The 27,386-nt window shown below is 40.0% G+C and overlaps 1 protein-coding gene across 1 annotated transcript; it reads right to left on the bottom strand.

Annotated features, from left to right (window-relative positions):
• Positions 1–27,386, bottom strand: pomgnt2 (protein O-linked mannose N-acetylglucosaminyltransferase 2 (beta 1,4-)). The gene is made up of 2 exons (XM_004560078.3): positions 27,058–27,386; positions 1–3,857 (listed from the first exon to the last, which is right to left on the bottom strand). Exon 2 carries the CDS (start codon positions 3,767–3,769, stop codon positions 1,961–1,963), a length of 1,809 nt encoding a protein of 602 aa, XP_004560135.3. The 5' UTR covers positions 3,770–3,857; positions 27,058–27,386; the 3' UTR covers positions 1–1,960.

Raw genomic sequence — 27,386 nt, 5'->3', positions numbered from 1 at the left:
TAAGAAATAAGCTTCTTTATTCAATCACACTCACTGAAAAAAAAAAAAAAAAATTTGCTAACAGAAAACAGAGACTCGTGTTTTACTCGGCACATACAGAGATACACAGAAATCTAATCAACAACACTAACACATACATATCTAATCAATCACATCCTGAACACACAGCAGTTGCTTAAAATAATCTCTTGAACATGCAGTGATAAACAACTGCATATGAAAAGTGGAGGAAAACAGAAAAGGCATGAAAATAAAAGCAAAAAGGAGCAGCAGCCACAACATTGCAGGGGGGACATCATAAAGTGTACAGTAAGGAAAATGGCGCAATCTCAACAATATAAGTCATTATTCTGATGGCAGTGTTTTGCCATTCCATAAAACATCTCTTGCTACATTCCTACTATGACATAGTTTCACCTCCATTTAAAGATTTATCAGTACATTTGTGCACTGGAGCTACCCACATGCAGTATTTCATTTGCAGACTACACTAAAACATGTTTAACAGGCAGCTGTTTCCAGCTAAAATTCAATATTAGACTTCCTTATACCAGCCAGAAAACCTTAGAGGAATGTAAGTTAAAAGACACATAACTGGGAATTTTATCCTAATTAACAGAGGTTCACACAAGGCTGTGAAACACTAAGCTGCAAAAATACCTTGTTAGATTAAGGAAAATGCTTTTTACACAAGGCAGTGAAATCCAACTGTCCAGCAGCAAACTGCTGGATACAGCAGGGAAAATGCTTAACGCTAATTACAGCCTGGCGTAACAGATATACACTCGAGAAAATGATAATATTACAGTTGTAATTACTGCCAATTAGAGAAAAATTAATTATTTATGAAGGAATTTATTTAAGCAGGAAAACAGAGAGAAGTGATTTGTTACCGGGCAGTGTGGAGCTATAAATATTACATAAGAGGAACTAATCTAAAGATATTAAACTCTACGATATGTTCTGAAATGACTTGACTGTGAATTTCCAAGACACTGATTACTGCTGTATTGTGAAACTGTTGCATTATCTGTGAGTCCTTCGTGACATTTTTGGAAGCAGTGTTAAACTTAGCAAATATTAGAAAAGAGCTCTATGATCTGAGGTGGCTGACATGAACGATGAGTAGCTGAAACCATGTGAAAAAGGTTGCTTTGGTTTTGACTAGATCCTGTAAATGACTGTGTATGGAATTTAACAATTGTGAGGCAAAAGACGCCACACAAAAAGTTAGGCCTGGTACTAGAAGTAATATGTATTTTAATTGCATATCAATTTTAATTCCATTTAGATTGCATAGTCTTAACATAAAGCAATAAATGTAATTGTAAAAAATGTGTCAAACAGTATTTATTTGTCAGTAAGACTACATCTTACTGACAAATATGCATTACATTATTTTTATTACTTTACATTTAAACTATGTAAAAAACGAGTATAATCAAAATTTTTGTGCAATTAAATTATATAATCTTAAATATCAGGCCTGAATATTTTTTTCCCCAAACGGACACCATGAAAACACACACACACGCACCAATAGTCAAAAACCATTTTTTTAAAAATCGTATTCTAAAATGTCTTTTGTTCCTTACAGAGAAACTACATTGCATACTGTAAAAGGTAAAGAACCAGTGTTTTGACTAACACATAAAACATTTTATATATTATTTTTCACAAATAAATCTGCTGATCTGAATTCTAGTTTTATTAGAAGAGACAACGTTTTTTGCACTTTCTTTCTAAATATAAGCGATGAACTTTTCATTCGTTTATGGCCGTTTCTGACCATGGTTCTTCTGCAGTTCATCCCGGGCTGAGCATGGAAACAGCACCATGCAACAGCCATTTTACAGACCATAATCCAACAGAGTCCCCCTTTTCCAAAGTGATTGACTGAAACAGTGACTTCACCATTATATGAAACTGCACAAACAAACAAGCAGGCCTTGTGCTCACACTAGGTCCTGCATGTAAGAACATCAGCAAAGGGGCCTAATAGATTCTTGTTGAAGATGCACCTAACCCACACCAGGTAAGTGGTGAAGGGCTTAATGTTTTCTGAAAACGTGTAGTTCTGCTGGGGAAGGATATAAGGCATGTAGGTGTTCTCTCCCTGCTCCTGGATCCACACCTCGTACTTCACCTCTCTCACTTTTAAGAATTTCAAATTCCATGGGATCTGCCAAGAGACTGTGAGTTTAGCCTCATTAGTGGTTTGTACTGAAGTTTGACATTTAGGTTCTCTGACCCGGCCCGGATGGACCGTGCTGGCCACCTTGGCCTTTTTTAAGCTGGGCTTGGTCTTCATGCCTTCTTTGAGGACTTCCAGAAAGGATGGGATGTCCACTAAAGTGTCCTGATAGATCCGGAAGAGCCACTCTGGGTTGCGGCAGCAAAGGTGCCTGGGGACTTCCTTGCTTGCCTGGATCCGATCCTGCTCCTCTTTGTCCAAGTGAGCAATGCCTCCTTGTTCCCAGGGTCTGTCTGGGTGGGTGACAGTATTCTCCTCCTTAATGTTCCTCCAGGAGATGTAGTGAATGTCCATGCCTGGAAGGGAGGCAAGAGTTTTATATGGTGTATACTGCTCAGGGTTCACAGCAAAAGGGAACAGCTCCACCACAGCAGCACCTCTAGGGAGGAAGAGTGAGGTGATAAGCTGAGCTCCATGCATGCTGACCAACATGGAAGCGCCACTGATGACCTGTACAATACTGGGAAAAGACTGCTCTTCCAAGGACACTGTGACCACTCTCATCTGAAACTCTTGGGCCAGCGCCATGATTACCTCTGCTTCATTCAGTATAAGTCTTGTTGTTGACCGACTGAAAACGACAATGTAGTCATCCTTCTTCTCTTTCTCCTTCTCATCCTCACCGCTTCCTCCCTCCTTCTCCATCTCCTCTACCCTTGTAATGTTCATTTTGTCCATCAGAGCTCTGGCAAACTGCCTGATCTCATTGCCTGAGACCAAGATGTTAGCTTTGGGCCCCTGTGGCTGGACAAAGCCATATTGGTACCAGGTAGTCATTTTGGACAAGCCAACATAAGATTTAGTAAAGCACATGAGCTTTCCAAAGTTCTTAAGCTGTTCTTTGAGAAGCGGTTGCTTACTACTGAGAAGACGGTAAAGGTCAAAGTGTGGGCCTTCGCTCCAGCCCTCCATGAACACAAGACGAGCCTCGTCATCCAAATCTGAATACTGGTTCATGGTATAGTAGGCTGGGAGGAGGTCGTCGTGGAATACATGCATGAGGTTATCAGGATTAAACCGATTCAGGATCAGTGTTATATCTGGTACAAACACAGGCTTGGGCATAAACTTTAAAGCAGCAGCTGGGAGCTCTAGAAAGTTGAAATATTGGGTATTGTGATCTTCTACTGAAGACAAGTCCAGCAGGGCAGGTTGGAAACGTCTGGACCCCAGGTTAGGCAGCATGACAGAGGAATTGGAATGGAAGAACACAAACTCCTCTGCCTCAGAGCTGTAACAGAGGTAGTCAAAGCGGCAGATGCGGTCAGTGTGCATCTTCCCAGTGCAGACCATGCGGGTGCCGTGTTCCTGAAGCGCCTGCAGAGCAACATGGTAGTCGATACGGGCCTGTGAGACCTCCTGGGACTGCTGTGTCATATGCAGCTCTTCCTCCAACAGAGCAGCATGCTCACTCAGCTTGGAATATTTCCAAAGCAGAGCTGCGACCACAGAGACCAGCAGACCATTAACAAGTGCACCCACACTCATCCTGCAACCTGCCACTGAAGCCCGCATCACTGCTGCTGCTTAGGACCCACCTCCTGATGCCAACTGGCCTCCAACCTCAGACGGAGGCGACGAGACATCCGCTGCCAGGAGCAGACTTAAAGAAGGGGAAGAAGAGATGAGCACAAGTTAAAATATAGACATTAAAAAATCTATTTAAAAATAAAATAAAATTTAAAAAAAGGCATTGTTGCTACAAGCAATTATCTAATTAACAATATAGCACACAGAGGACAGCTATGATATAATAACCAAATTAATAGTCAGACCTATAAGGTTGCAGTGCTTTTCATGTAAGCAACACAATATCTGGTGATTCATCTGAACGGATCTCAGCTCTCACCTTTGGGAATAGCAGCTGTTTACCTAAGCGAACAAATGAGACATTTTCCTAACCTTACATCCTCTGTCACCCTCCCTGAATATGTCAAGACAAATTACAGTGCGAGGAGGCAGAGAGAAAGGAACAACACTATTGCTTTCAACTCTACTCATCTGCATACTGAGAGAACAAGTGAGTCATTGAGAGACTCAAAATCAAACCAGCGGCTAATAGCAAGCAGCTGCCAGCAGACACACGGCAGCTAGCATGCTAAATACCTACTTCAGGGCCAGCTTGGTTAAAAGAACAGTTACTACAATAATCAATTACTTAACATGCTATTCCTAATTTTGAATGATATATGTACCCAGAGGAGGAGGTTAAATTTAAATGTATACTTTGGTATGCCATGCAATAAGTAATAATTTTATAAAAGGCATTTAGAGAGTGAATCGTCCCCTCTCTACAACAGGTCTTGTGACGCAAAGCAAACTAAATCAGGTCAGACAAAACTAAGAATGCACACACGCAAATTAAGCAAATTGTCAAGAACAACACATCGACATGAACCTAGCCTGGGGAAATGTTTGTTTTTTTAGATATAAATGGGTCCTGACCTTGGAAAGAAGATGGTGATCTTCTTTCCAAGGTCAGGACCCATTTATAACTTGCAATGTATGTACTGCTCTAACACTTTTCCAGTACTTTATTTTATCTTGTTCACTGCATCATTTCGTTCCTGTTATGTCATATAAAATTTGCACTTTTGTTTTTTGCTCCCTTGTTGTTGCCCTCCTGGACTCCCCGAGTTTCTTGCATGCTGTCTCTCTTCAGCAGGAGTCGACCTGACTCCCTGGGCTATTTTTGACATCCATGCAAGTACAATATGTTATTGTCAATAGGGTCATTTTTTGTGATCAACCTGAATACACACGGGCACAATATAGGCAAAACTCCCAAACACAAAATTAACAACGTAGTGCATGCTGTACAGTGTAGCGAGGAATGCTCAGACCTCCAGACTGAAGAGACCAAACAGCCACTTCATAATGCACAACACAGAAGAGCCACCTTAACGGGACAAGACTCGGCTGTCTATCTGCATCTAAAGGACAAAGGTCACTCTTTCAAGGATGCCAATGTTCACATTTTGGACAGAGAAGACAGATGGTTTGAAAGAGGAGTGAAAGAAGCCATCTATGTCCACTGTGAGCGACCATCTTTGAACAGAGGCGATGGTTTACGACACTAACTGTCTGCCATTGATAATCAAGTTTTGAGATCCCTTCCCAGACGCTTTAACCGCCCAATCATGATGGGGTTGGGCTAGGCTTCACAATGGGTTCACCCGAAACCTTGGCTGATTGTAACCCACACCCGTTTTCATACCTTGGCTCGTGTGATTAGGTAGAGGATCAATAGGGGGTCCATGACCCTCTTGTAGACACTCCCATAGGGCTTAAAATCTGGGACCACCAAATCCTAAGAGCAATTGGTGGTTCTTTAAGTTTCCCTGAAGATGTTTCACCTCTCATCCGAGAAGCTTGAAGAGATGAAATTTAAAGAACACTTTTCTTTCAAAGCTCCTTAGACTATGATGACCTGGATGACTGAGAACCTTTGCAGACAAATATAAGCAGTTCAAAATGCAGCAATGAACAGCTGCTGCAGAGAATAAAGAAGGGTTGCACCAGCTCGACCTACTCTAGGTCTTAGGCAAAGTCTGCCACAATATGGCACTCTATGTCCAAGGTTTTAAAAGTTGAAGCATCTCGTTTTATTATTTTGTTCTCCGGATGACGACCAGGACAGTATGTCGCTAGCTGGGATGTATCTTGACCAATCTGATGATCATAGCATTCATCTCTTCAGCTAGCTTCATAATTCTCATACAACAATTCTGGTTTTATAAATGTCACTAGCTCATCTTTATTTTCCAAGCTGCCGTCTTTAAAGCCCAAAATGTTACTCTGCAATATACACTAACGGTCAAAAGTCTTAGAACACCCCAATTTTTCCAGTTATTCATTCCAATTCAAGTCGTTCAAGTCCAATGAATAGCTTGAAATGGTACAAAGGTAAGTGGTGAACTGCCAGAGGTTAAAAAAAAAAGGGGTAAGGTTACCAAAACTGAAAAATAATGTACACTTCAGAGTTATACAAAAACACCTTTTTCAGGGAACACAAAATGCGTTAACAATTTAAAGCTGCAGCAATGGAGGTTGACCAAGCCTTAAAGCTGGTGCTACTAATTCCTACAGCTGTTCTAACTTTTCTGGATTACTTACAACCCCCTCTGTCTGCATAAAAGCAGTGTTGGAACACACTGTGATACCGTACCCTCGTGAGCATCAATTGAACAGTATTGTACTGCAGAAAGTAGTGTGTTATTACAAAAATGGCGAGAAAAAGGCAATTAAAAACGGAAAAGAGACAGACCATCATAACACTTAAAAATGCAAGTCTTTCCTACAGAGAAATTGCAAAGAAAGACAAGGTGTCAGTGAGTAGTTTTCTTTATCATCAAGAAACACTCAGACACTGGGGCAATCTCTGACAGAAAGGTGTCTGCCAGACCCAAAGCCACAAATGAATCAGAGGACAAGTTTCTGAGAGCTAACAGCTTGCGTGGTAGGTGGCTCACAGGCAACAGCTTCAAGCACAGCTTAATAATGGTCGTAATAAGTAAGCCTCACTCTCAACTGCGAAGGGAAGACTTTGAGCTGCAGGTTTGATAGGACGAGTTGCAGCGAAAAAGTTATTGCATAAGATGTCATTATAAGACAAAGAGGCTTGCCTAGGCTGGAAGGTATTATGGCCTGATTAATCAAAATTTGAAATCTTTGGTTCATCGCACAGGATCTTTGTGTGCCTTCAAGTAGGCGAAAGGATGGCTCCACAGTGTGTGGCATCCACTGTCAAACATGGAGGAGGAAGTGTGATGGTCTGGGGCTGTTTTGCTGGATCCAGGGTCGGTGACTTGTGCAGAGTAAGAGGCACCCTGAACAAAAACAGCTATCACAGCACTCTGCAGCGCCATGCAGTACCCTCTGGCATACACCTAGTTGGTCAGGGGTTTATCCTACAGCAAGATAATGACCTAAAACATAAGTCCAAGCTTTGCCAGAACTACCTCTGGAGAAAAAGAAACTTCTAAGCTTGAAAACATTGAGTGACCAGCACAGTCTCCAGACTTCATCAAACTGGTTTGGGATGAAATGGACAGAAGAGTGAAAGCAAAGCAACCTACAGGTGCCACACATTTATGGGAAGCTCTGCTGATAAGGGAAGAACTTTGTGAAGAATATTTGATTTCAATTGCAGAAAGTATGCCACAGGTGAGTTCAGCTGTTATAGCTGCCAAAGGTGGCTACTTTGATGAGTCAAAAGTTTAAAATAAATTTTGGCCGATAAATTAATTCCTTTTTTTTTTTTTCCTTTTTTTTTTAACTCCAACTGCTTATTTGTACTATGCTTTCATTTCAGAGTGCAATGAGTCATTAAATTGTTTAATATCTCATTGCACTCTTTATTATATAAAAAACTGGAAAAATTGGGATGTTCTAAAACCTTGGACCAGTCGTGTGACATGTAATATACTGTGTATATACTGTGTGACATGTAATATACTGTGTATATACTGTGTGTATACTGTGTATATACTGTGTGTATACTGTGTATATACTGTGTGTATACTGTGTATATACTGTGTGTATACTGTGTATATATGTATGTATATATATATATATATATATATATATATATATATATATATATATATATATATATATATATATATATACACACAGTGGGGCAAAAAAGTATTTAGTCAGCCACCGATTGTGCAAGTTCCCCCACCTAAAATGATGACAGAGGTCAGTAATTTGCACCAGAGGTACACTTCAACTGTGAGAGACAGAATGTGAAAAAAAAATCCATGAATCCACATGGTAGGATTTGTAAAGAATTTATTTGTAAATCAGGGTGGAAAATAAGTATTTGGTCAATAACAAAAATACAACTCAATACTTTGTAACATAACCTTTGTTGGCAATAACAGAGGTCAAACGTTTACTATAGGTCTTTACCAGGTTTGCACACACAGTAGCTGGTATTTTGGCCCATTCCTCCATGCAGATCTTCTCGAGAGCAGTGATTTTCTGGGGCTGTCGCCGAGCAACACGGACTTTCAACTCCCGCCACAGATTTTCTATGGGGTTGAGGTCTGGAGACTGGCTAGGCCACTCCAGGACTTTCAAAGGCTTCTTACGGAGCCACTCCTTTGTTGCCCGGGCGGTGTGTTTTGGATCATTGTCATGTTGGAAGACCCAGCCTCGTTTCATCTTCAAAGTTTTCACTGATGGAAGGAGGTTTTGGCTCAAAATCTCACGATACATGGCCCCATTCATTCTGTCCTTAACACGGATCAGTCGTCCTGTCCCCTTGGCAGGAAAACAGCCCCATAGCATGATGTTTCCACCCCCATGCTTCACAGTAGGTATGGTGTTCTTGGGATGCAACTCAGTATTCTTCTTCCTCCAAACACGACGAGTTGAGTTTATACCAAAAAGTTCTACTTTGGTTTCATCTGACCGCATGACATTCTCCCAATCCTCTGCTGTATCATCCATGTGCTCTCTGGCAAACTTCAGACGGGCCTGGATATGCACTGGCTTCAGCAGCGGAACACGTCTGGCACTGCGGGATTTGATTCCCTGCCGTTGTAGTGTGTTACTGATGGTGACCTTTGTTACTTTGGTCCCAGCTCTCTGCAGGTCATTCACCAGGTCCCCCCGTGTGGTTCTGGGATCTTTGCTCACCGTTCTCATGATCATTTTGACCCCACGGGATGAGATCTTGCGTGGAGCCCCAGATCGAGGGAGATTATCAGTGGTCTTGTATGTCTTCCATTTTCTGATGATTGCTCCCACAGTTGATTTTTTCACACCAAGCTGCTTGCCTATTGTAGATTCACTCTTCCCAGTCTGGTGCAGGTCTACAATACTTTTCCTGCTGTCCTTCGAAAGCTCTTTGGTCTTGGCCATGGCGGAGTTTGGAGTCTGACTGTTTGAGGCTGTGGACAGGTGTCTTTTATACAGATGATGAGTTCAAACAGGTGCCATTCATACAGGTAACGAGTGGGGGACAGAAAAGCTTCTTACAGAAGACGTTACAGGTCTGTGAGAGCCAGAGATTTTCCTTGTTTGAGGTGACCAAATACTTATTTTCCACCCTAATTTACCAATAAATTCTTTACAAATCCTACCATGTGAATTCATGGATTTTTTTTTCACATTCTGTCTCTCACAGTTGAAGTGTACCTCTGGTGCAAATTACTGACCTCTGTCATCATTTTAAGTGGGGGAACTTGCACAATCGGTGGCTGACTAAATACTTTTTTGCCCCACTGTGTCTGTGTGTGTGTGTGTGTGTGTGTGTGTGTGTGTGTGTGTGTGTGTGTGTGTGTGTGTGTGTGTGTGTGTGTATATATATATATATATATATATATATATATATATATATATATGTGTGTGTGTGTGGCGGAAACAAAGTTAGTTTTTATAAGCAGCATCTGCAAACACTTGCTTTATATGCAAATATATACACTGAACTCAAAAGAGGAAACATGCAGGTCATGAAGACTACAGAGGAAAAGGATTTGTCTTTATTCCCCTCAAAAAAAAAACATTCCTTTCTGTAAAATAAGCCAATAAAGAATGCTTAATGCCATTTCCCATGACAAAATGTCACAGAAGAAGCACAATGAATGGGAGTCAAAGCACCATATACAGAAGCATCACATTGATGCTGATGCAGCAGTAAAAATAAAGTCAAACGAAGTGTGAAGAGGAGGCTGCTGGTGAGGCTAACATTAGGCTGGCAGCCTGCATGCGCTGTTTGCTCCACAATGACAAGGGTGCGCAAGACAAGGCTTGCAGTGCCAGCGGTCCTGTTTAATCTCCCTGACTGCACACTGGCTCCCACAGGGATGCATGTGAATGCCCCCTGCAATTTGACTGAGCCAAGAAACCAAAGGCTTCAAAATGTCAAAGCCACTGCAAGACACCACAGCATGCACAAAACACTCTCATTTGCATCGCTATATATTACAGGCTGCAAACAGAGACCTGAACAACTGTAAGCTGCTTCCTGGATCTGGTCACATCACAGAGCTAAAGTAAATCCAAAACATGGAAGTGCTTTCCAAAGTCTGATGTCTCTGTGTATACCTACATGTATTTGGAGTCATTTAAACTGACTCTTTGGCAGTGTGATGGAGAGAGCCAATATACTGCCCAAGAATAACAATGTTCAAATAAGGAAAAGGTCACAGCAGTCACCAAATATAATCAAATTTGAGTAAAGGTCTGGCTCCTCAGCAATGGTTATCATACAGAGTCATATTCTTTTTCATATACAGTTGCGGCCAAAGGTTTTGAGAATGACACAAATATTAGTTTTCACAAAGTTTGCTGCTTCAGTGTTTTTAGATCTTTGTGTCAGTTGTTTCTGTGATGTATTGAAGTATAATTACAAGCACTTCATAAGTTTCAAATGCTTTTATTGAGAATTACATCACGTTTATGCAAAGAGTCAATATTTGCAGTGTTGGCCCTTCTTTTTCAAGACCTCTGCAGTTGGCCTTGGCATGTTGTCAATCAACTTCTGGGCCAAATCCTAACTGATGGCAACCCATTCTTTCATAATCAATGCTTGGAGTTTGTCAGAATTAGTGGGTTTTTGTTTGTCCACCTGCCTCTTGAGGATTGACCACAAGTTCTCAATTGGACTGAGGTCTGGGGAGTTCACTGGCCATGGACACAAGATTATTTGTTCCCTGAGCTACTTAGGTATCACTTTGGACTCATGGCATGGTGATCCATCATGCTGGAAAAGGCATTGTTCTTCATCAAACTGTTTTTGGATGGTTGGAAGAAGTTTGCTGGACTTTCTTGAGTGCCCTGAAGCTGTCTTCACAATAATTAAACCTCTTTCCTTGAAGTTCTTGATGATCTGATAAATGGTTGATTTAGGTGCAGTCTTAGTTGCAACAACATCCTTGCCTGTGAAGCCCTTTTTTTTGCAACGCAATGATGGCTACGTGTGTTTCCTTGCAGGTAACCATGTTTAATAGGAAGAACAACGATTTCAAGCATCACCCTCCTTTTAATGCATCCAGTTTGCTATTCTAACTCAGTCAGCATAACATAATAATCTCCAGCCTTGTGCTCGTCAACATTCTCACCTGAGTTGATGAGAACATTATTGAAATGATCTCAGCAGGTCCTTTTATGGCATGAAATGCTGTATGATGAAATGCAGTGGAAATTGAATTTTTGAGATTAAGTTCATTTTCACGGCAAAGAAGGATTTTGCAATTCATCTGATCATTCTCCATAACATTCTAGAGTATATGGAAATTGCTATCATAAAAACTGAAGCAGCAAACTTTGTGAAAACCAGCATTTGTGTCATTCTCAAAACTTTTGGCTACGACTGTACATACTGACTTTCCTACTCTCAATCCAGGAGTCAGAGTTGGTGTGATGATGATGATGACGAAGGACAGTACTGTCCAAAATATTGGTCTAAAATTTCCATATGTGGTTAAAGTGATTAAGATCTGGTGACTCTATAAGCCTTAGCATATGGCATTTCATTGATCCGTCCTTTTGAAACTATTAAGTGACTTCTCATGCCCTGTGCATGATGGCACATAGTTATCTCGAAAGACACCTCTCCCTTCACAATAGAAATGGATCGTAGGATAAGGATGATAACTCAGAAACACAGTGCATTGATTTGCTGTGACCATTTCCCCCCAGGACATAGGTGGACCCAATTTGTCCCTGCAAAATGACACTCACAGTTTAACAGACCCAGCAGGACCCCTTCTTATAGACATGGGTTCAGGCTTTTGAAAGGTGTGTTCTGACAAGAAGAGACAAAAGCCCCATTTCCATTAGTACCTACTTGGATCGATCGGTTTACAGGGTTTTCCATAAGGTCATAGTACGTGGTACCAGGTAGGGATGCGCCATATCATACCGTTCACGGTAATACCGGCAACAATAAGAAAATGAAATATCGTGATAGAATATGGGTAAAACGCGCATGCGTGGTGCCTTTGTTTTCATACGCACATGGCTGAAAAAGCATGGCAGCGACGGAGAATGAGAAGGGCGAAAGCAGATCGTTGAATGAAACGGATGAACCAGAATTGGTTTGTAAAAATGCTGCAACTTCAGTGGTGTGGAACTGGTTTAGCTTTAGTCCGTCAGCTCTAATAAAGTTGTGGAGTTGTAAAGTATTTCGTCTAGTGTCAATTATATCGTCAGTTATATCGTTATCGCAAATTTTCAAATGTATATTGTGATAAATGTTTTTGGTCACATCGCCCTGCTCTAGTACCAGGCACTATTTTAGTACCTGCTCCCCCGGGGTTCCAAGCAATCTGAGCAGGTACTAAAATGTCAGACTGCATGTCACCGATTAGCGGATGAGTAGTGTCCCTCCATGAATCCTGAGAGCGTTTCAGGCAAGCTACATTGTAGCCACAGCTGCCCTGGGGCGCACTGACAGAGGCGAGGCTGCCGGACACTGGCGCCACCGGGCCATCTGACCACCACCGGTAGGCAAACATGGGGTTAGTATCTTGCCCAAGGATATTTGGCATGCAGCCAGGAGGCAGCATGTGTCACATATTAATTACGTTGCGGGTCACCCCGGCACATTGCTATGACGACAACCAAGCACGTTAAGTAGTATCGGATTGTAATAGAAAACCAGTCGATACGGGTCGAGTCACGGCGAGTCGATCCAAGTAGGTACTAATGGAAAAGGGGCTTAACAGCACTGGTGACAAGAGACCGCAGAATCTCAACAAAATCCAAGATGCTAGAGATCCCAAGTTATACTTTTCTCAAGTGACTTAAGCATCTATGACAACCAGTCAGCTACAAAAGAATTCATATCAAACCAATCCACTTTATGTGGACAGTGTATAAGGCAGTTTAATTAAAAATATTTAACAATATATCCTTTATTACGGTATAAACAAAATAAAGAGTTGTTCCTCAATATGGATCAAATCATACAGACACTGAAACTTTGCTTGTTTTAAACATTTCCCCTGCTCATTTAGAGATCCTTTCCTACCATGTTTTCTATCTAAAATTGAAAGCAGCATATGAAATATTCAGTGAATATCTTCCTAGCGATGAGCTGTAGGGATGGAGGAATTGTGAACTGAGCAAGAGCGAATGCAATAGCTATGAAAGGCTTACCTGGCCTCAATCAAATGACTTCATGTCACTTGATGTGCAAATACAGTTTAGCATTACACGAAGTCTGTGTATTTTGTCTCTTAAAAGGTCCCTTTACTTTTTGCAGTTTAATGTCTTGTAGAATTTATTTAAAATAAATTACATTTTCTGTCACGATTCCACACAAAATAATCCCTTCAGATATCACAACTGTAATTACAGCCAAAGTACTGAATTAAGAACGTGAAACACTTCTAAAACCCTTCTGTCGTTATGACTTTAAGCTATTTAAAATGAGAATCAAAACAAAATGTGAAAACAAAATATCTACAAAAAGTGAAGAATATTTGACATTTTCTGATGATACCTTCTACTGCACATTGACCAGTATGAATAAGCCATGACTGTAAGGTTGATTACAATATAAAATGTTCATTTCTTTATGCTATAAAATTGTGTAAAACAATAATGCAATATAATCACAACATAGTATTTAGAATCTACTGAAATTAAGTAACTGATGTTTATCTCTTGCAGGTTCAGCCTTGGTCACTTTCCTCAATTGAGCCTGTTCTCATATTACGTTAATATACTCAAAAGGAATCCGGATATTTGGAGAAATGTGATTAAGGCAGGACATGAGAGAACATGTTTACCTGGTTACTGTAATACTATTGTTAAGATGCAGTAGTAGATCATATCCCCCTCCTGCTCTTCCCAGCCATTACTCCCAATTACTGTAAGAAGGTACCTTCTAAGTGACACAAGTGATGAGGCTGACTTTTCTCTACTGCCAACAAATGTTTGCTATGGAAATTTGCTCTTTGCATCCAGCTGTGCTGAAACGGAGCCAGTATTATTATTTTGAAACACTAATGTTTTGTTTCCACAATTATGAATGAATTTGTAAACTGGTTAATTTTGCTAATTGTGCTCATCAAGCAACCATAATTCAATTCAATTTTATTTATATAGCGCCAAATCACAACAAAAGTCGCCTCAAGGCGCTTTATATTGTACAGTAGATACAGAGAAAAACCCAACAATCATATGACCCCCTATGAGCAAGCACTTTGGCGACAGTGGGAAGGAAAAACTCCCTTTTAACAGGATATTTCTAATTTTAGAGATGTTGCGCAAATGGAAGAAAGCAGTCTTACATATTTGTTTAATATGTGCATTGAAGGACATGTCCTGGTCAAAAATGACTCCAAGGTTCCTCACAGTATTACTGGAGGCCAAGGTAATGCCATCCAGGGTAAGAATCTGGTTAGATACCATATTTCTAAGATTTTCAGGGCCGAGTACAATAACCTCAGTTTTATCTGAATTAAGAAACAGAAAGTTAGCGGCCATCCAGGTCTTTATGTCTTTAAGACATTCCTGCAGTTTAACTAATTGGTGTGTGTTATCTGGCTTCATGGACAGATAGAGCTGGGTGTCATCTGCATAGCAGTGAAAATGTATGCTATGTCTTCTAATGATACTGCCAAAGGGAAGCATGTATAGTGTAAACATTATTGGTCCTAGCACTGAACCCTGTGGAACACCATAACTGACCTTAGTGTGTGAAGAGGACTCTCCATTTACATGTACAAATTGGAGTCTATTAGATAGATATGACACAAACCACTGCAGCACAGTACCTGTAATACCTACAGCATGTTCTAATCGCTCTAATAAGATATTATGGTCAACAATAACTATCCTTTAAGCCACCCAACACCCTCAATGTGTCTGAACTTCCATACTAGCATAATATTTAGCATGGTTAAATAGTATGTGAGCAGTTTTTAATATGTCCCTAACCAATGTTCCCTCTAAGCTCCGCGCGTGCGCAATTGCGCACTGATGGCACGGTCTCTGCGCAGAAAAAATCTGCGTTGCGCACAAAAAAAAAAATTCTAACGTGGATTGGAATTAAAGTAAATACATCAACAATTCTGTTTTGCAGTGTTAGTCAGTAAGTGACTGGCTGCTCCAGTATGGGATTAGAACGATGCCACCTTATCCCATAGTCCAGCCAATCACGTGATTCACATTCACGTATATACGCAGTTAATCATCGTCGTTGACAGGCTATGACAGCGTCCTTATGTGCCGACACAGGTGTTTTAGCTAGCAAAGCAGCGTGGCTGATGTGGAGTGAAGCCACGTTAATGACAACGCGTGCAACCATTGGAGATGTGAGCAGGACAGACAGAACAATAGACGGAACAAGTGTGGACTTCACACCAGTTTTTAAATTGTGTTGATAGGCCACGTAAAACCAGAGTTGTGATAAAAATATCTGCAATGTTTGGTTTTCTTCCCGAATACTACCGTTGTTTATATTTACTGCGGGAAGAAATGGTAAAAACTGCATTTTATAAGGAAAACGCTCGAAAGCCTGTGAGCAAAGATGAAACCAAAACCCCCCCACCCTTTCCCATTGGTCGAAAAATGTACCATGTCGACCAATCAAAACATGGCATTTAGTTGTTAAAAAACGGGAGGAAGTTTTAGGAGTAACAGCGGTTTTGAGATGTGAGAGATTTGCGACGTTTAGCGCAAATCTTGTGTCGTTAGTGTGTAGTGTAGTCAATAGTTTTGTTGTGTGTGTCAGAACAATGAGGCGACTGCTGAATGTTACAGGTGTTACAGGAGTGATACCTCTCCTGCTGTCAGGCCTGCAGGTATCAGGCTGTTGTTCTCCTTTATCTCAAAGTGGACAGAAATTATTTTTTGGAGTGGCACAAATAATTTTTGTGGCATCAAATTTGATGCAGAACAGCTGATTGTTCTGTAAATAGTTTGAAATGTTTATTTTAAAAAATGCCTTGGCTGCATTTTTAGGTAAACAAGCTGCAAAAAACTTTGTTGTTTGCATAACTCAGTAACTTTTTTTGAAGAAGTAACTATATAATTAATTGCCCAACATTGGTCATTATTTACTGTATTTTGCAGACAGGGAGTTACAGGACTCTCTTCCAGACCACAGACTCAGACTCATAATACAAGTCAGAGCTTTTTTTTTTTTTGCTTTTTTTTTTTTAAAGAAAAAAAAAAAAAGAAAGTTGTGTTTTCAAAATTGGAGTTCAAGTTATTTTTACTTCCAATAGTGTTAAAATACTACACAGGTCAAGAACAAGGTTTTTTTTTTTAATTTGCCAAATGTTAAACTTTATTCTTTACTCATTTATTCTATCTTCTCAATTACAATCACTGTATACAACAGTATCAAAGGACCCCTGCTCCTCAGAACCCCCATTACTTCTCACCAATTGCATTAACATCCACTGTCATGGGTGTATACAAAACCTTGCCTGCATCAGTTTTGCATACAGGATGTAGAATCATCAGGCATCTTTGCATCCCTTCAGCGCTCCAACACTTCACATCTACTTTTTTTTTTTTTTTTTTTACTGTAATGCGTTTCCTCAGCAACACATGACAGTAAAAATAGGCACATAATTATTATCAACCATCTACACCAACACCAGGGCCCTTCAGGTGGTCCTCAATCCTAAATAAATTCTATGCATTTAACCTATCTAGTCTAGGTGTAGGACTAATGGACAGACAACATGGCTCTAGCTGTAAGCCCGTGCAAGTCAAGGCTCCCAAAGAAAAGTCACAATATGAAAGACTTTTCTGTCTATGCATCAAGGACTCTGTTCTTTTTAAAGAAAAAAATAGATGTAAGGTAATTAAAAATATCAGACATTTTTTAAACCATAACCAATCAGGCTACAAAGCTCTGAGAAGAAACACAATTAGCGAGTTCATCACTATGAGCAACCATTACTTGTAGTCGTTTGATTTATTATTAATGTGAAAATATTGACTAATAGAACTTAGTCAAGACATACATGACAAAAGCACTAAAAACTAGTTGAATAATGAGCACGCAGCTACTACTTTTTAAAAACACAGCAGCTGTGTGAGCCTGTAACAGCAGAGCCCCCTGTTAGCCTAGTTCCATCAGCATGTGACTTTACACTGTCATTTTCTAGCAGCCAAATACTTACAACAGATTTAATAAATGCAAGGATTGGGGTAGTCAAAGGCTGATTTCACTATGATGAAATTCTGCATTAGTTTTGACGCTTATTTTCCTAATATCCAAATAAAATTTCAAAAGCAGGGCTGAGCACACTTCACTGCACAGTAATGCGGCTCACTCATACATTGCTGAGCTAAGAACCACAGCACAGGCTACCAGACTAGTAAGAAAATCCTTTTGTACATCAGCACTTCTCTGCCCAATAAACCGTGCGGTAATGTGCCTACATGTATAATAATTTTCATCAAGCTGCCTAAAGTATGCATGAAATGGCATATATACAGTATATGAAGCAATGTGGAAAATAGCTTTTTCAAAGAAGACATGATTTGGGAGCAAAAGTGGTCTATGCATGAAAATAGCTTCAGCTTGTTTTATAGCCTTAGTTTTCAAGTAAAACGAAGGACAATACAGCTATTTTTGGTCTAAATTGCAAAACAATGTTTAAACAGCTTATTTTAGGCTTGAAATATAAATTATGGATAAATTAAACATGGATACAAGAAAATTATTCAACCCAATCTACCAGTGAGGCCAATAACCTTTTCCTTTGCATTAAAAAAAAACCTTCCTGTTATTGGCTTGATGCAGCATTACAGGCTGACACCACATAATTGCATCATTAGTAATACTTAACCGTACTGCTTTCATAAGACATCTACAGCTTAGTCTGTGCTGCATCCACATGAGTGTAGAAACCACTGATGTCTGGTTCTTTATATGTTGTACCACACTATACATTACATGGAAAAAACAAAACACGTGACCCAGCCACTATGAAAAGGTGAAAGCAGGAAAGGATTTTTGTGTCACACATCAGGTGAGCAGTTTTCATTCAGTTTTCATTCATTAAATCATAATTCCCTGTGATTTTCTAGAAGTTGTGACATAAGCACTTCTTTAGACCAGCTTGGACTGGGAATTGATCAGTGGTACAAAAAAAGAGGGAAAATCTGTCTGTAAGCTTTGTATGTACTAATGTTGATAAAGCAAAACACGGTCAGCATCATCAAATGTTGATAAATTTGGAAGGGAACTATTTAATGGCTAACTAATGCTGAAATACTCTATTATACTTCCATTCAAGACAATGACAGTCTCATTAACTACTAGACAATACCATCCATCCATCTTCCTCCGCTTATCCGGGGTTGGGTTGTGGGGGAAGCAGCCTAAGCAGAGGAACCCAGACCTCCCTCTCCCCAGCCACCTCATCTAGCTTGTCCGGGGGAACACCAAGGCATTCCCAGGCCAGCCGAGAGATATAACCTCTCCTGGGTCCTGTTCCAGTGCGAGCTGGAGGACATCATCCGATGAAGCCAACAGAACCACATCATCAGGCTACTATCTAGTACTTCCCTGGTGGGGAAGCCTGGTCAAGTTTCTGTTGTGGCAGTCTTCCAGACTCCATCTCTGGTGTTTTACATTTTTGCTGGCAATAGAAATCTAATCTCAAGATCTGCCTCAAAGCAGAGTACTGCAGGTTCTACAGCCAGAAAGTGTACGGTCACTTGACTGAGGATGCAGAGGTGAACAGGGATTGCCATTGGAAGCTGAAGGCCAATCAAAGTATAATAACAAAGTAGTAATAAAGTATAGAAGCTTTGGTGGACAATGTGATGAGCTTTTGTAAATAACTATATACCAGCTTTCTCAAGTGTAGTCTTCCTATGGACTCAGGAGCACATAGAATGATCCTTGAACATTTCGTTCTTCTTGTTACAGGTCAATTCACCTCTTTCTTTGAACTATCAATCACTGCTCTCTCCATGCTAACACCAGCGTTACTGGGTTACTCTGGAGATGGTAAGCACCCTGATGATGTGGAAGGTAACACGGGGCAGCATTTAGCGTTTTAATGGGGATCCTGGAAAGCCGTGAAGTCTCAGGGAGGAGTGGCAGAAGTATCCTGTGCACTGTAGCTGTTCAGCTGGTCCCAGCTGTTTATCACTCCTCATAGCTCACCATCCCTTCCCTTTTAGAGATAACCATCTCTCTTTTTCCATATCTTTATCTACTTTGAAAATCACCTCAGAGGGCCTACCCCTGCCTCTTTCAAAAACAGATTGAAAAAAAGAAAAACAGACACTGTATCACTAGAGTCCTTTCTTTTCTCCCCTGTACCTGTTTTTAGTTCCCTTCGGCCACTTGATTGCTGAGCTCTTCTGGCTGTGATGATGTGTCCTTATGTGTTGTCATCTTTATTCCTGAACTAAATGTGGCCTGTCAGATTGGATCAAGCTGCCTGGAGCTCAGTGTGGCACCAAAGAGAATTAACGGCCCAGTAGTCGTTATCTGGCTGTACAAAGACAAGTCACATAGTCTGTCAGAAAATCTTCCAGGTCTGTGTTTGACACATCTCATGTCTACCCACTTGCCTAGATCAAACTGAGACAGATTACTTGACTGTTTGATAGCCAGCTCTTTAACAACATTTTCTTGCTTCCCTATATCATTTGCTAACAGTGACCCACTGTGCCTTCTGCAATATAGCAGATATAACATCAAGGCTTTTGTGTTGTCTCTTCTCCCCCAGGGATACAGGCGATGCAGAGGCTGGCGTAGACAATCTGCAGAATGTGTGTGAGTAAGTGACAGACAGACAAAAAAGGAACAAAGTGAGAAGGACAACCTCTGAAAACACTGCAGCACAGCACTTCAGCGCTGCCTCAGGACAACAGGCAATTTTCCAGAGAAGGGACCGAAATAGAACAGGAAAAAAAAAAAGCTGGATGAACACTTAAGGATATCTGCCAGTGAACAAGATCTCAAGTTGCTGATCCTATCCGTTTTGGAGACTTGGGAGTCCTGTAAATTTAGAAGGATTTTCTTCCATACAAATTTGTGGAGGGCATGGTGGCAGGGGAAGAAAATCTTGAGCATCCTTTGGTGTTAAACTACTGTTAAAGGGTATGTCCATTTTCACTTGAATTAGAATTGTCTGCAAATAGTGACATATTAGTCCTTAGTTGTTAGGATTAACATTATCACGCCTGTGTGCAGCAAGGATGATGCAGACAATAACAAAATCTGTGTCAGGATGAAAGAGTAAAGGTATGATTTCAGTCTGAAGACATCTGCTGCCAGTTCTGCACAACTGAAGTTAAAGTTCCCACAAGAAAATCTGACTACAAACTACTCCAACATCATTTATCTACTTCTAAATTGGTGCTTTGTTTGTCATCTACCATTAAAATTTTCCTTTGTCTGAGTCATTGATCTTAATCTGAAGTCTATTTTTTTTTCACTTCTCTGTAACAGCAATAAGTCTTAGCATTTTGAGAGATTTCCTCACAGTTTCATTTCTGGAAAAAAATGGCAGGAGATGCCATTAACTAGTCAAGAATTTATATTCTCTGCTGTAGCTAAGCATACTAAAAATACCTTTAGAAACTAGTGCTAGAACTGAGCTTTAAAATCCCTTTACAGTCAATTAATCCTGAAAGAAATAAACATACATGAAAAGACTCACTAGTCCTCCAAACAATATAATCCATCCATTCATATACGTACTTACAGTCACTTAACAGGGTCACATGGGCAGCATTCCAAGCACAAAGGGATGTCGGTGGTTTCAGAGGCAAAAATAAAATAAATAATAGATAACCACAATTTAGTACCACCTTTACACTTAATTCTAAATAGATATTTTCCTTCTGTTCTTAATGAAGGCTCTGGCAAATGTGTACTTCTTGTCCCTGACACTTTAGGTAGGGCAAAACAAATATCAGGTCAATTAGAAACCCAAATCTTAGGAACTTAAAAGCTTTTTCACAGGATCTCCATGCATAATTCATAGCCACTCTGAGACAATCAGAGGTTTCACTAACTTCTGTTTTGCTCTGAAACACAAACAAAGAAGGATTTCTTTAAACTACAGCCTAAACTGCATTTAAAAATGCAATGAGTGTTTGAAAACCTGGCAGCCTGCAGTGGTCATATGCGATAGAGCCTAGTGAGGAACTAAATGGAAGACAGTCCTGGATGATTCCCAGAAACAAGCTTCAGACCAACCAACCTAGTCTTTACACTATACATAACTTCTGGTGTAAAACAGAGAAATAATTTTAGGAGACACTTCTGATAAAGCACCGGTTGGTCATACCTATACTAGCAACAGGCTTTGCATTGGAGCCTGTTAGAAGATCAGACTCAGAGTTTCTTCCATTTGGAGCCAAAGCCTTCCAAGTAACATATGTTTGTGTTGTCCTACACACTCTGAAAGCACTATGAACCAAGCCAAACGTAACAAAATACTATATGAAGGTTTCTGGGGTGTCACGCTTTTACCATGAACACAGCAACAAACGTCCAATGTCATGGGTTTAGGAGCTGGTAAGAGAAACATGAGCCAGCTGTCACTCATTCAAGTGTCAGACATTAAAGTCTTCTATAAACTGTCTCAACAGCACCCAAATTAGAGAGCCTGAACTTAGTGAATGGGAGCATAATTATTCAATGAAAGACAAGAAAAAGATGATTTTTGAATAGGAATCATAAGGTACTCCCACATTGGCTTCAGCCCCAGTATAATTGCCACAAATGGCTTGTTACAGTCTTCTGAAGCCAAAAGGCCAAAACCACCCACAGGTACTTCCCAGCTGTAGTGGGTATTCTTGAGCTTATAATCAACACACCATTATATGGGTCAACTGCTCTGAATATGAGCTGGTTAGGAGACAGTACAGGAATTGTACCTCCTACGCTAACATAATCAGAGCATTATAAAATACAGCTTCTGCTGGCTCACTGTTCTACTTTGCTGACATGGGACCAAACTAACTGAGTTCTTGACCTTCTTTGACACAACATTGATTTCAAGTGTAGCCCTAGTGTTTACCAGAGAGTTATAGACCTCTATCTGGGGTGATGGAGTGATCAGAGTCCATCAATTTCTATAAATAACCTATAAATTTAAATAACCAAGTAAGTCTCAGCAGAGCTACCTTCTCCTGAGTCTAACTACAACTCCATCACTGTAGCAGCGGATGAACCATTTCTTCATGAGCTGCAAGTGCTGGTTAGTGCAGGACTCTAGCTCACAGCAGAAGGTACCAGCTTCAGTCCAAGACAGAGGGATTGGAGTATGTCAGTGGAGCATGCTCTCTGGGGAAGCAGCTGAATAATATCAAGGACTGCAATAATGGTGAACTGGCCACTGGGCCAGCAGGCAGGAAACTTATGTGTGTAGAAGAGCCACAACTAGCTGGTTAGCAGTGACTGAACTTTAAAACAATCAGATTTTGCTCAGTAAGTTCAGCAGTTCAGCAGCTCAGCAATAAATTGGCACATATACTTGGCCACCCATTAATATATATGCGTGGCTCATCCAAATAAAAACTAAAACAATAAAACACTGAGCCCACTTAAAACCCAAAGTTCAATAAGCTTTAGGAAGATGACCTTCATGTAATACCTAAAGTGTTCTCTAATTGCATTTTTCGTTACATGTATAATGAATTTCTAACAAAGGCTGCAGAGTGCTACACCCTCCAAAGCATGCAGAAAAAAAGAACAAAAATGAAACAAACGATTTTTATGAAGGATGAAAAAAAAAAAACCATGCCTAAATGACAAAAGCCTGGATGTGCCTCTTCTGGTGCCATATTCACTGACACTGTGGGTCACTGTGCCAAAAATGGTGCCTTCCATTTATCTGACTCATGGGACTGATGATTTGAGGCACATGTACATCAGCTCCACCACCAGCCTCTTAAGCTATGATCACCTGAAGAGGCCTCTTATGGTATAAATCTCTCTCCAGAGGTGTTTGTCTGCCTTTGCAGTGGTATGTTTTCTGACTTAGCCTAATGTATAATCTGCTTTCCAACAAACTGAACTGAACCCATACTGTGTGCACCAGAGTTGCTGTAAAAAGTAATGAGAGTCAATTTTGCTCAGCACTTAGGGGATATGGAAATGCATAAATATCACTTATTTCCACTGTTAAAAATGTAGGGGTCTTCACAGAGGGGACTCAAAATCTGCTAAATAAGCCAGAGCTATAGTGAAAGGTTGCAGAGAATGGCTTTGAATTATTCCAAAGACAAGAGCAGAAATGCAGATCATATTGGAAGTATAAAAGGGACAGGGCAAAGAAAGAAAGCCAGGTGACACGTCAAGTCAAATCGCTTATGGTGATGTAATCAAGATGTGACATTATAACCACTGGATCACTTTATTGGTAAATATAAATTATTGAAGGAACACAAGTATGGTTTTAGGGAAAATGGAAGTACTACTTATGTATTAATGGTGATGTTGAAGAAATGCCACAATACTGATCTACAGAAACTTAATACAACATATTACAGTGAATTATTGAGAAAGTTGGCGACATAAAGGCACAAACTCATACCTGGATTAAAAAGCTGTTTGGAAAATAATGTGAAAATTCATTCATCATTTTCGTAATTTAGAAAGGCTACATTTGGATATTTTAGAGATTGGTCCAAACATTTTTTATGCTTTTTGCACTGCTTTTAATGTGAGTAGCTTCCCACTTACCCTCTATCTTGCTTATGGAATATTGCTTTTCAAAAGAAGACAGATGGATAAATTGAAGGAACGAAGGTTTGCAGATGTGCAGCATTTTGAAAATGACTACCTTTGTGGTTCTGGTGTTAAAACAAACATGAATTCTCACTAGGATTTCAGTCTGTTTGGATTAATGTCTGATTCAGAAAACATGCAAAAAGAATATTGGAAACTCCAGAAATATGAAATAACATCTTGTCTGTGAGTTTATCGACCATGAATACCACAAAAGCTTCACTGTGGTATTTTTATTTTCACAGCTCCAGTGTCATTACTGTGAACACCTCTTGTGAACCAATATAGAGGCAACAGCAAGCCGGTTTCCATTTGCTCAGAGTGCTAGGTTACAAAGCTGCACACCAAAGGACCATGATCAGACTGATAGTTATTCTTATTTTTGACAGTACTTATTATTATCAATCAGCTGATAAATGAATATGACAAAAGGGGATGTGTGGGATTAATCCTCCCTTTCTCAAAGGAAAACACAGCTATGGATGCATATGAATGATGTTTGCCTTAGATAATCACTGACTTGAGTCAAGTGCTGCTGACTCTTATAATTACAGTTCAAAGATACCTTGCTTGTATTCTGTGGTTTAATCTACAGTTTGCTTTTGAAATATATCATAACTTTCTTATCACACAAACAGTGGCGGTTGGTGGTTAAAAGAAAAAAAATAAATTTTGGGTGGGTGCAATTGGGTCTGACAGATCAAACAATGAATGTCATGAAAAAAAACACAAACACAAATAACCCAGCTGTTCTACTATACTAAGCCTGAAAAAAGGTGAAGCTTCATGCTATTGTACAAGTGGCTACAGCTGCTCTCATGTCTTTTGCACTTTTCTGTTAAGTGCTTTATCATATAGCCTGCAGGGGAAGGTTTGTGTATATGCTCTCCCACGGTCCGTGGACTGCTGCTGTCTAATTCCGGATCGTCGAGTTCAAGCCCTTTGATTCTTTTCTTCGACCAACTGCCTTAAAAACAGAGTGTTGCTGTAAACAAACAACTGATTTTAACCCTGTTTCAGCAGCACTTGAAGTCACCATTCTTGGTCAAAAGCTAGCTAATGAGCATCTGTTCTTCTTCTTCAAAACAAGAGTGGCTGTGGTGTGACGATGTGTGAATGACATGAATGAATCAAATTCTTAAACAAGGCAGGTAATCCATGCCGACTGGTTCAGGATGCACAAAATTGCACCCCAAGGGGTGAATTCAATGCTCCAACTGACATGACAGGAAAACTTTCAGTGTGTACATAGACTCCCATTACTCTGTTTAAACTAAGTGCGTGTTATTTACAACATCACCCAAAAATCTATATTCAAACCCTTCATGGTCACAAAATTGAAAAATTGAAACTGTTAATTGCATTAAAGGACTCTGCCTGGAGGTTAGACTCCAGGACTTTTAAGAACCATGTGGAACGTTTACCAAGAAAATTAGAATAGAATGACTTTATTGTCCAAATTAATGGAAAATTGTCAGAATAAAAATTCTGGTGGCTATCAGCCAACATACATACATATGCATATAAAAATTCAAGACAACTATAGAAATAAATCACAGCATCTTATTAATTAGTACGCTGATTGCTTTTGGCACAAATGATCCCGTATACACCTTTTTACTAGCTAGATGCATCCTATAAAATCGTTCAGAGGTCATTATTTCAAATTCAAAATAAAGGTGTTCACATTCTGCAACAATAGGCCGGGCTTTACTTAAGACAGCCTGATGACAAAGCTTATCCAATGAAGTTTGGTGTCGACCAATCAGTTCTGACAATCCTGTTCAGTTCTTCCTATTTTCAACAATCGAGGTACCATACCAGACTAAGATACTGAACTGAAGCATGCTTTCAATCAAGCTGACAACTCTTTCCACAGTTGTGGCTAACTGCAGAGCCTCCCAATATCCTGATAAGAAAAAAATTCTTATTAGCAGTCTTGTAAATGGAATTAGCATTAACTATAAAAGTTTATCTTTACATTAATATATGTCCCCAGACTTCCACAGACTGACCAGAGAGTGAAAGACCTTTTATGGAGCCTGTGTAATTCAAGACAAGCTCTTTCACATTGGCAAAATTAATCAACAACCAATGAGAGTTATGCCATTATTCCAACCTACATTCCTGAGCAAAACAGTTAGAGTTGCTACAAAAGAGATCCACAACAGCTATGTCGTCAGCATATTTTAACATTTTCGCATTCCTATCCTGCAGCTGCATGTAATTTACATAAACATAAACTGGCATAACGATGGAACATACCGTTGAGGGGCCCCGTAGTAACGTGATTTAACTGACAAAATTTATTGATGACAAAGGTTGGTTGGCTGGTTATGTATGTAGAAACAAATCTTGATTTAAATCAACAAGTTGCAGGCTCATGCACTAGAATTGCACACTAGAATATTGTGCAATCCACAATTTTTGCTTGATTAACCTTCTAGGTCCACCTTGAATCCTCTTGATTCTGTGGATCACAGTGCATTACAGTTTATCTATCACAGGTGATTACTGTCTTACTCACCATTGCACCTTATATGAAAAAGTGGGGTGATCCTACCTCGCAAATCGAAGAGAGCAGCACTGTACCAAGGCTCGATTGCAAATAGTGCCTGCTTACCTTTGTTCTTAGACTGAATTTAAACACTGTACACAGCACCTCTTAGATGTACAAAACTATGAATCTACATTCTGTTACCTTTTAACATGTAATATTTATTTATCTTCAGATATATTGTGGTGCTATATGATTTGGCTATGTGTCTAAATTTGCTATATGGTTCTTGGAAATAGATCTCTTATTTTAAAACATACATTTTACATTTATCAAATTTATCATTAAATATAATAAATAACCGCTAAAAAAATCTTAATAATAATCGTAGCTACATGCATGAATGTATTTTTCAGGTTAGGTTAAGTACTACTTTATACAAACACGTCAAACACATCTATACGTGAGCTGGTAGCCGCTGGACACGTTTCCCCCTGTGATATTTACCAACACCTGCAAAGGCAAAGCCCGGTGACAGTGAAGCTGAAGGAATTTCACAAGAACAGAACTGTGTCCCAGCAAAGCAAAAAGCTTTACCTGAACTGCAACTCTTACCTTAGGTCTAAGTGAAAATGTTGATTTTGTCTTTCAAGACAGTTGAGAGGTTAGCTCATTTGGGCAGCATCAGCGTCTCAGTATGTTGCAGAGTCGAAAGCAAAGACGTGTAGTGGAAACGGAAAGAAAAGCATACCGGCGTACACGGGAGCTGTGAGTAACCAAAAAAACACCCGCGTGTTCAGTCATGAAATTTCTCCGAGACTCGGCCGGGGGGTTTTGCTCTTGTTTACAAGCTAGCCTAGCGCTCACAAAAGCAGAACCAGAGAGATCATCTGCCTGAATACCGACTCCACTCTGCTGTGTCCAGTCTCCACCTACCGCCGAGG

Source organism: Maylandia zebra, linkage group LG11 (genome assembly GCF_041146795.1).
Source record: "Maylandia zebra isolate NMK-2024a linkage group LG11, Mzebra_GT3a, whole genome shotgun sequence".
Lineage (NCBI taxonomy): Eukaryota > Metazoa > Chordata > Actinopteri > Cichliformes > Cichlidae > Maylandia > Maylandia zebra.
This window is presented reverse-complemented; position numbering and strand designations above follow the sequence as displayed.

Bases quoted from the DNA above. Each gene is read 5' to 3' on its own strand.
- pomgnt2 (XM_004560078.3), bottom strand. From the start codon at position 3,769: ATGCGGGCTTCAGTGGCAGGTTGCAGGATGAGTGTGGGTGCACTTGTT.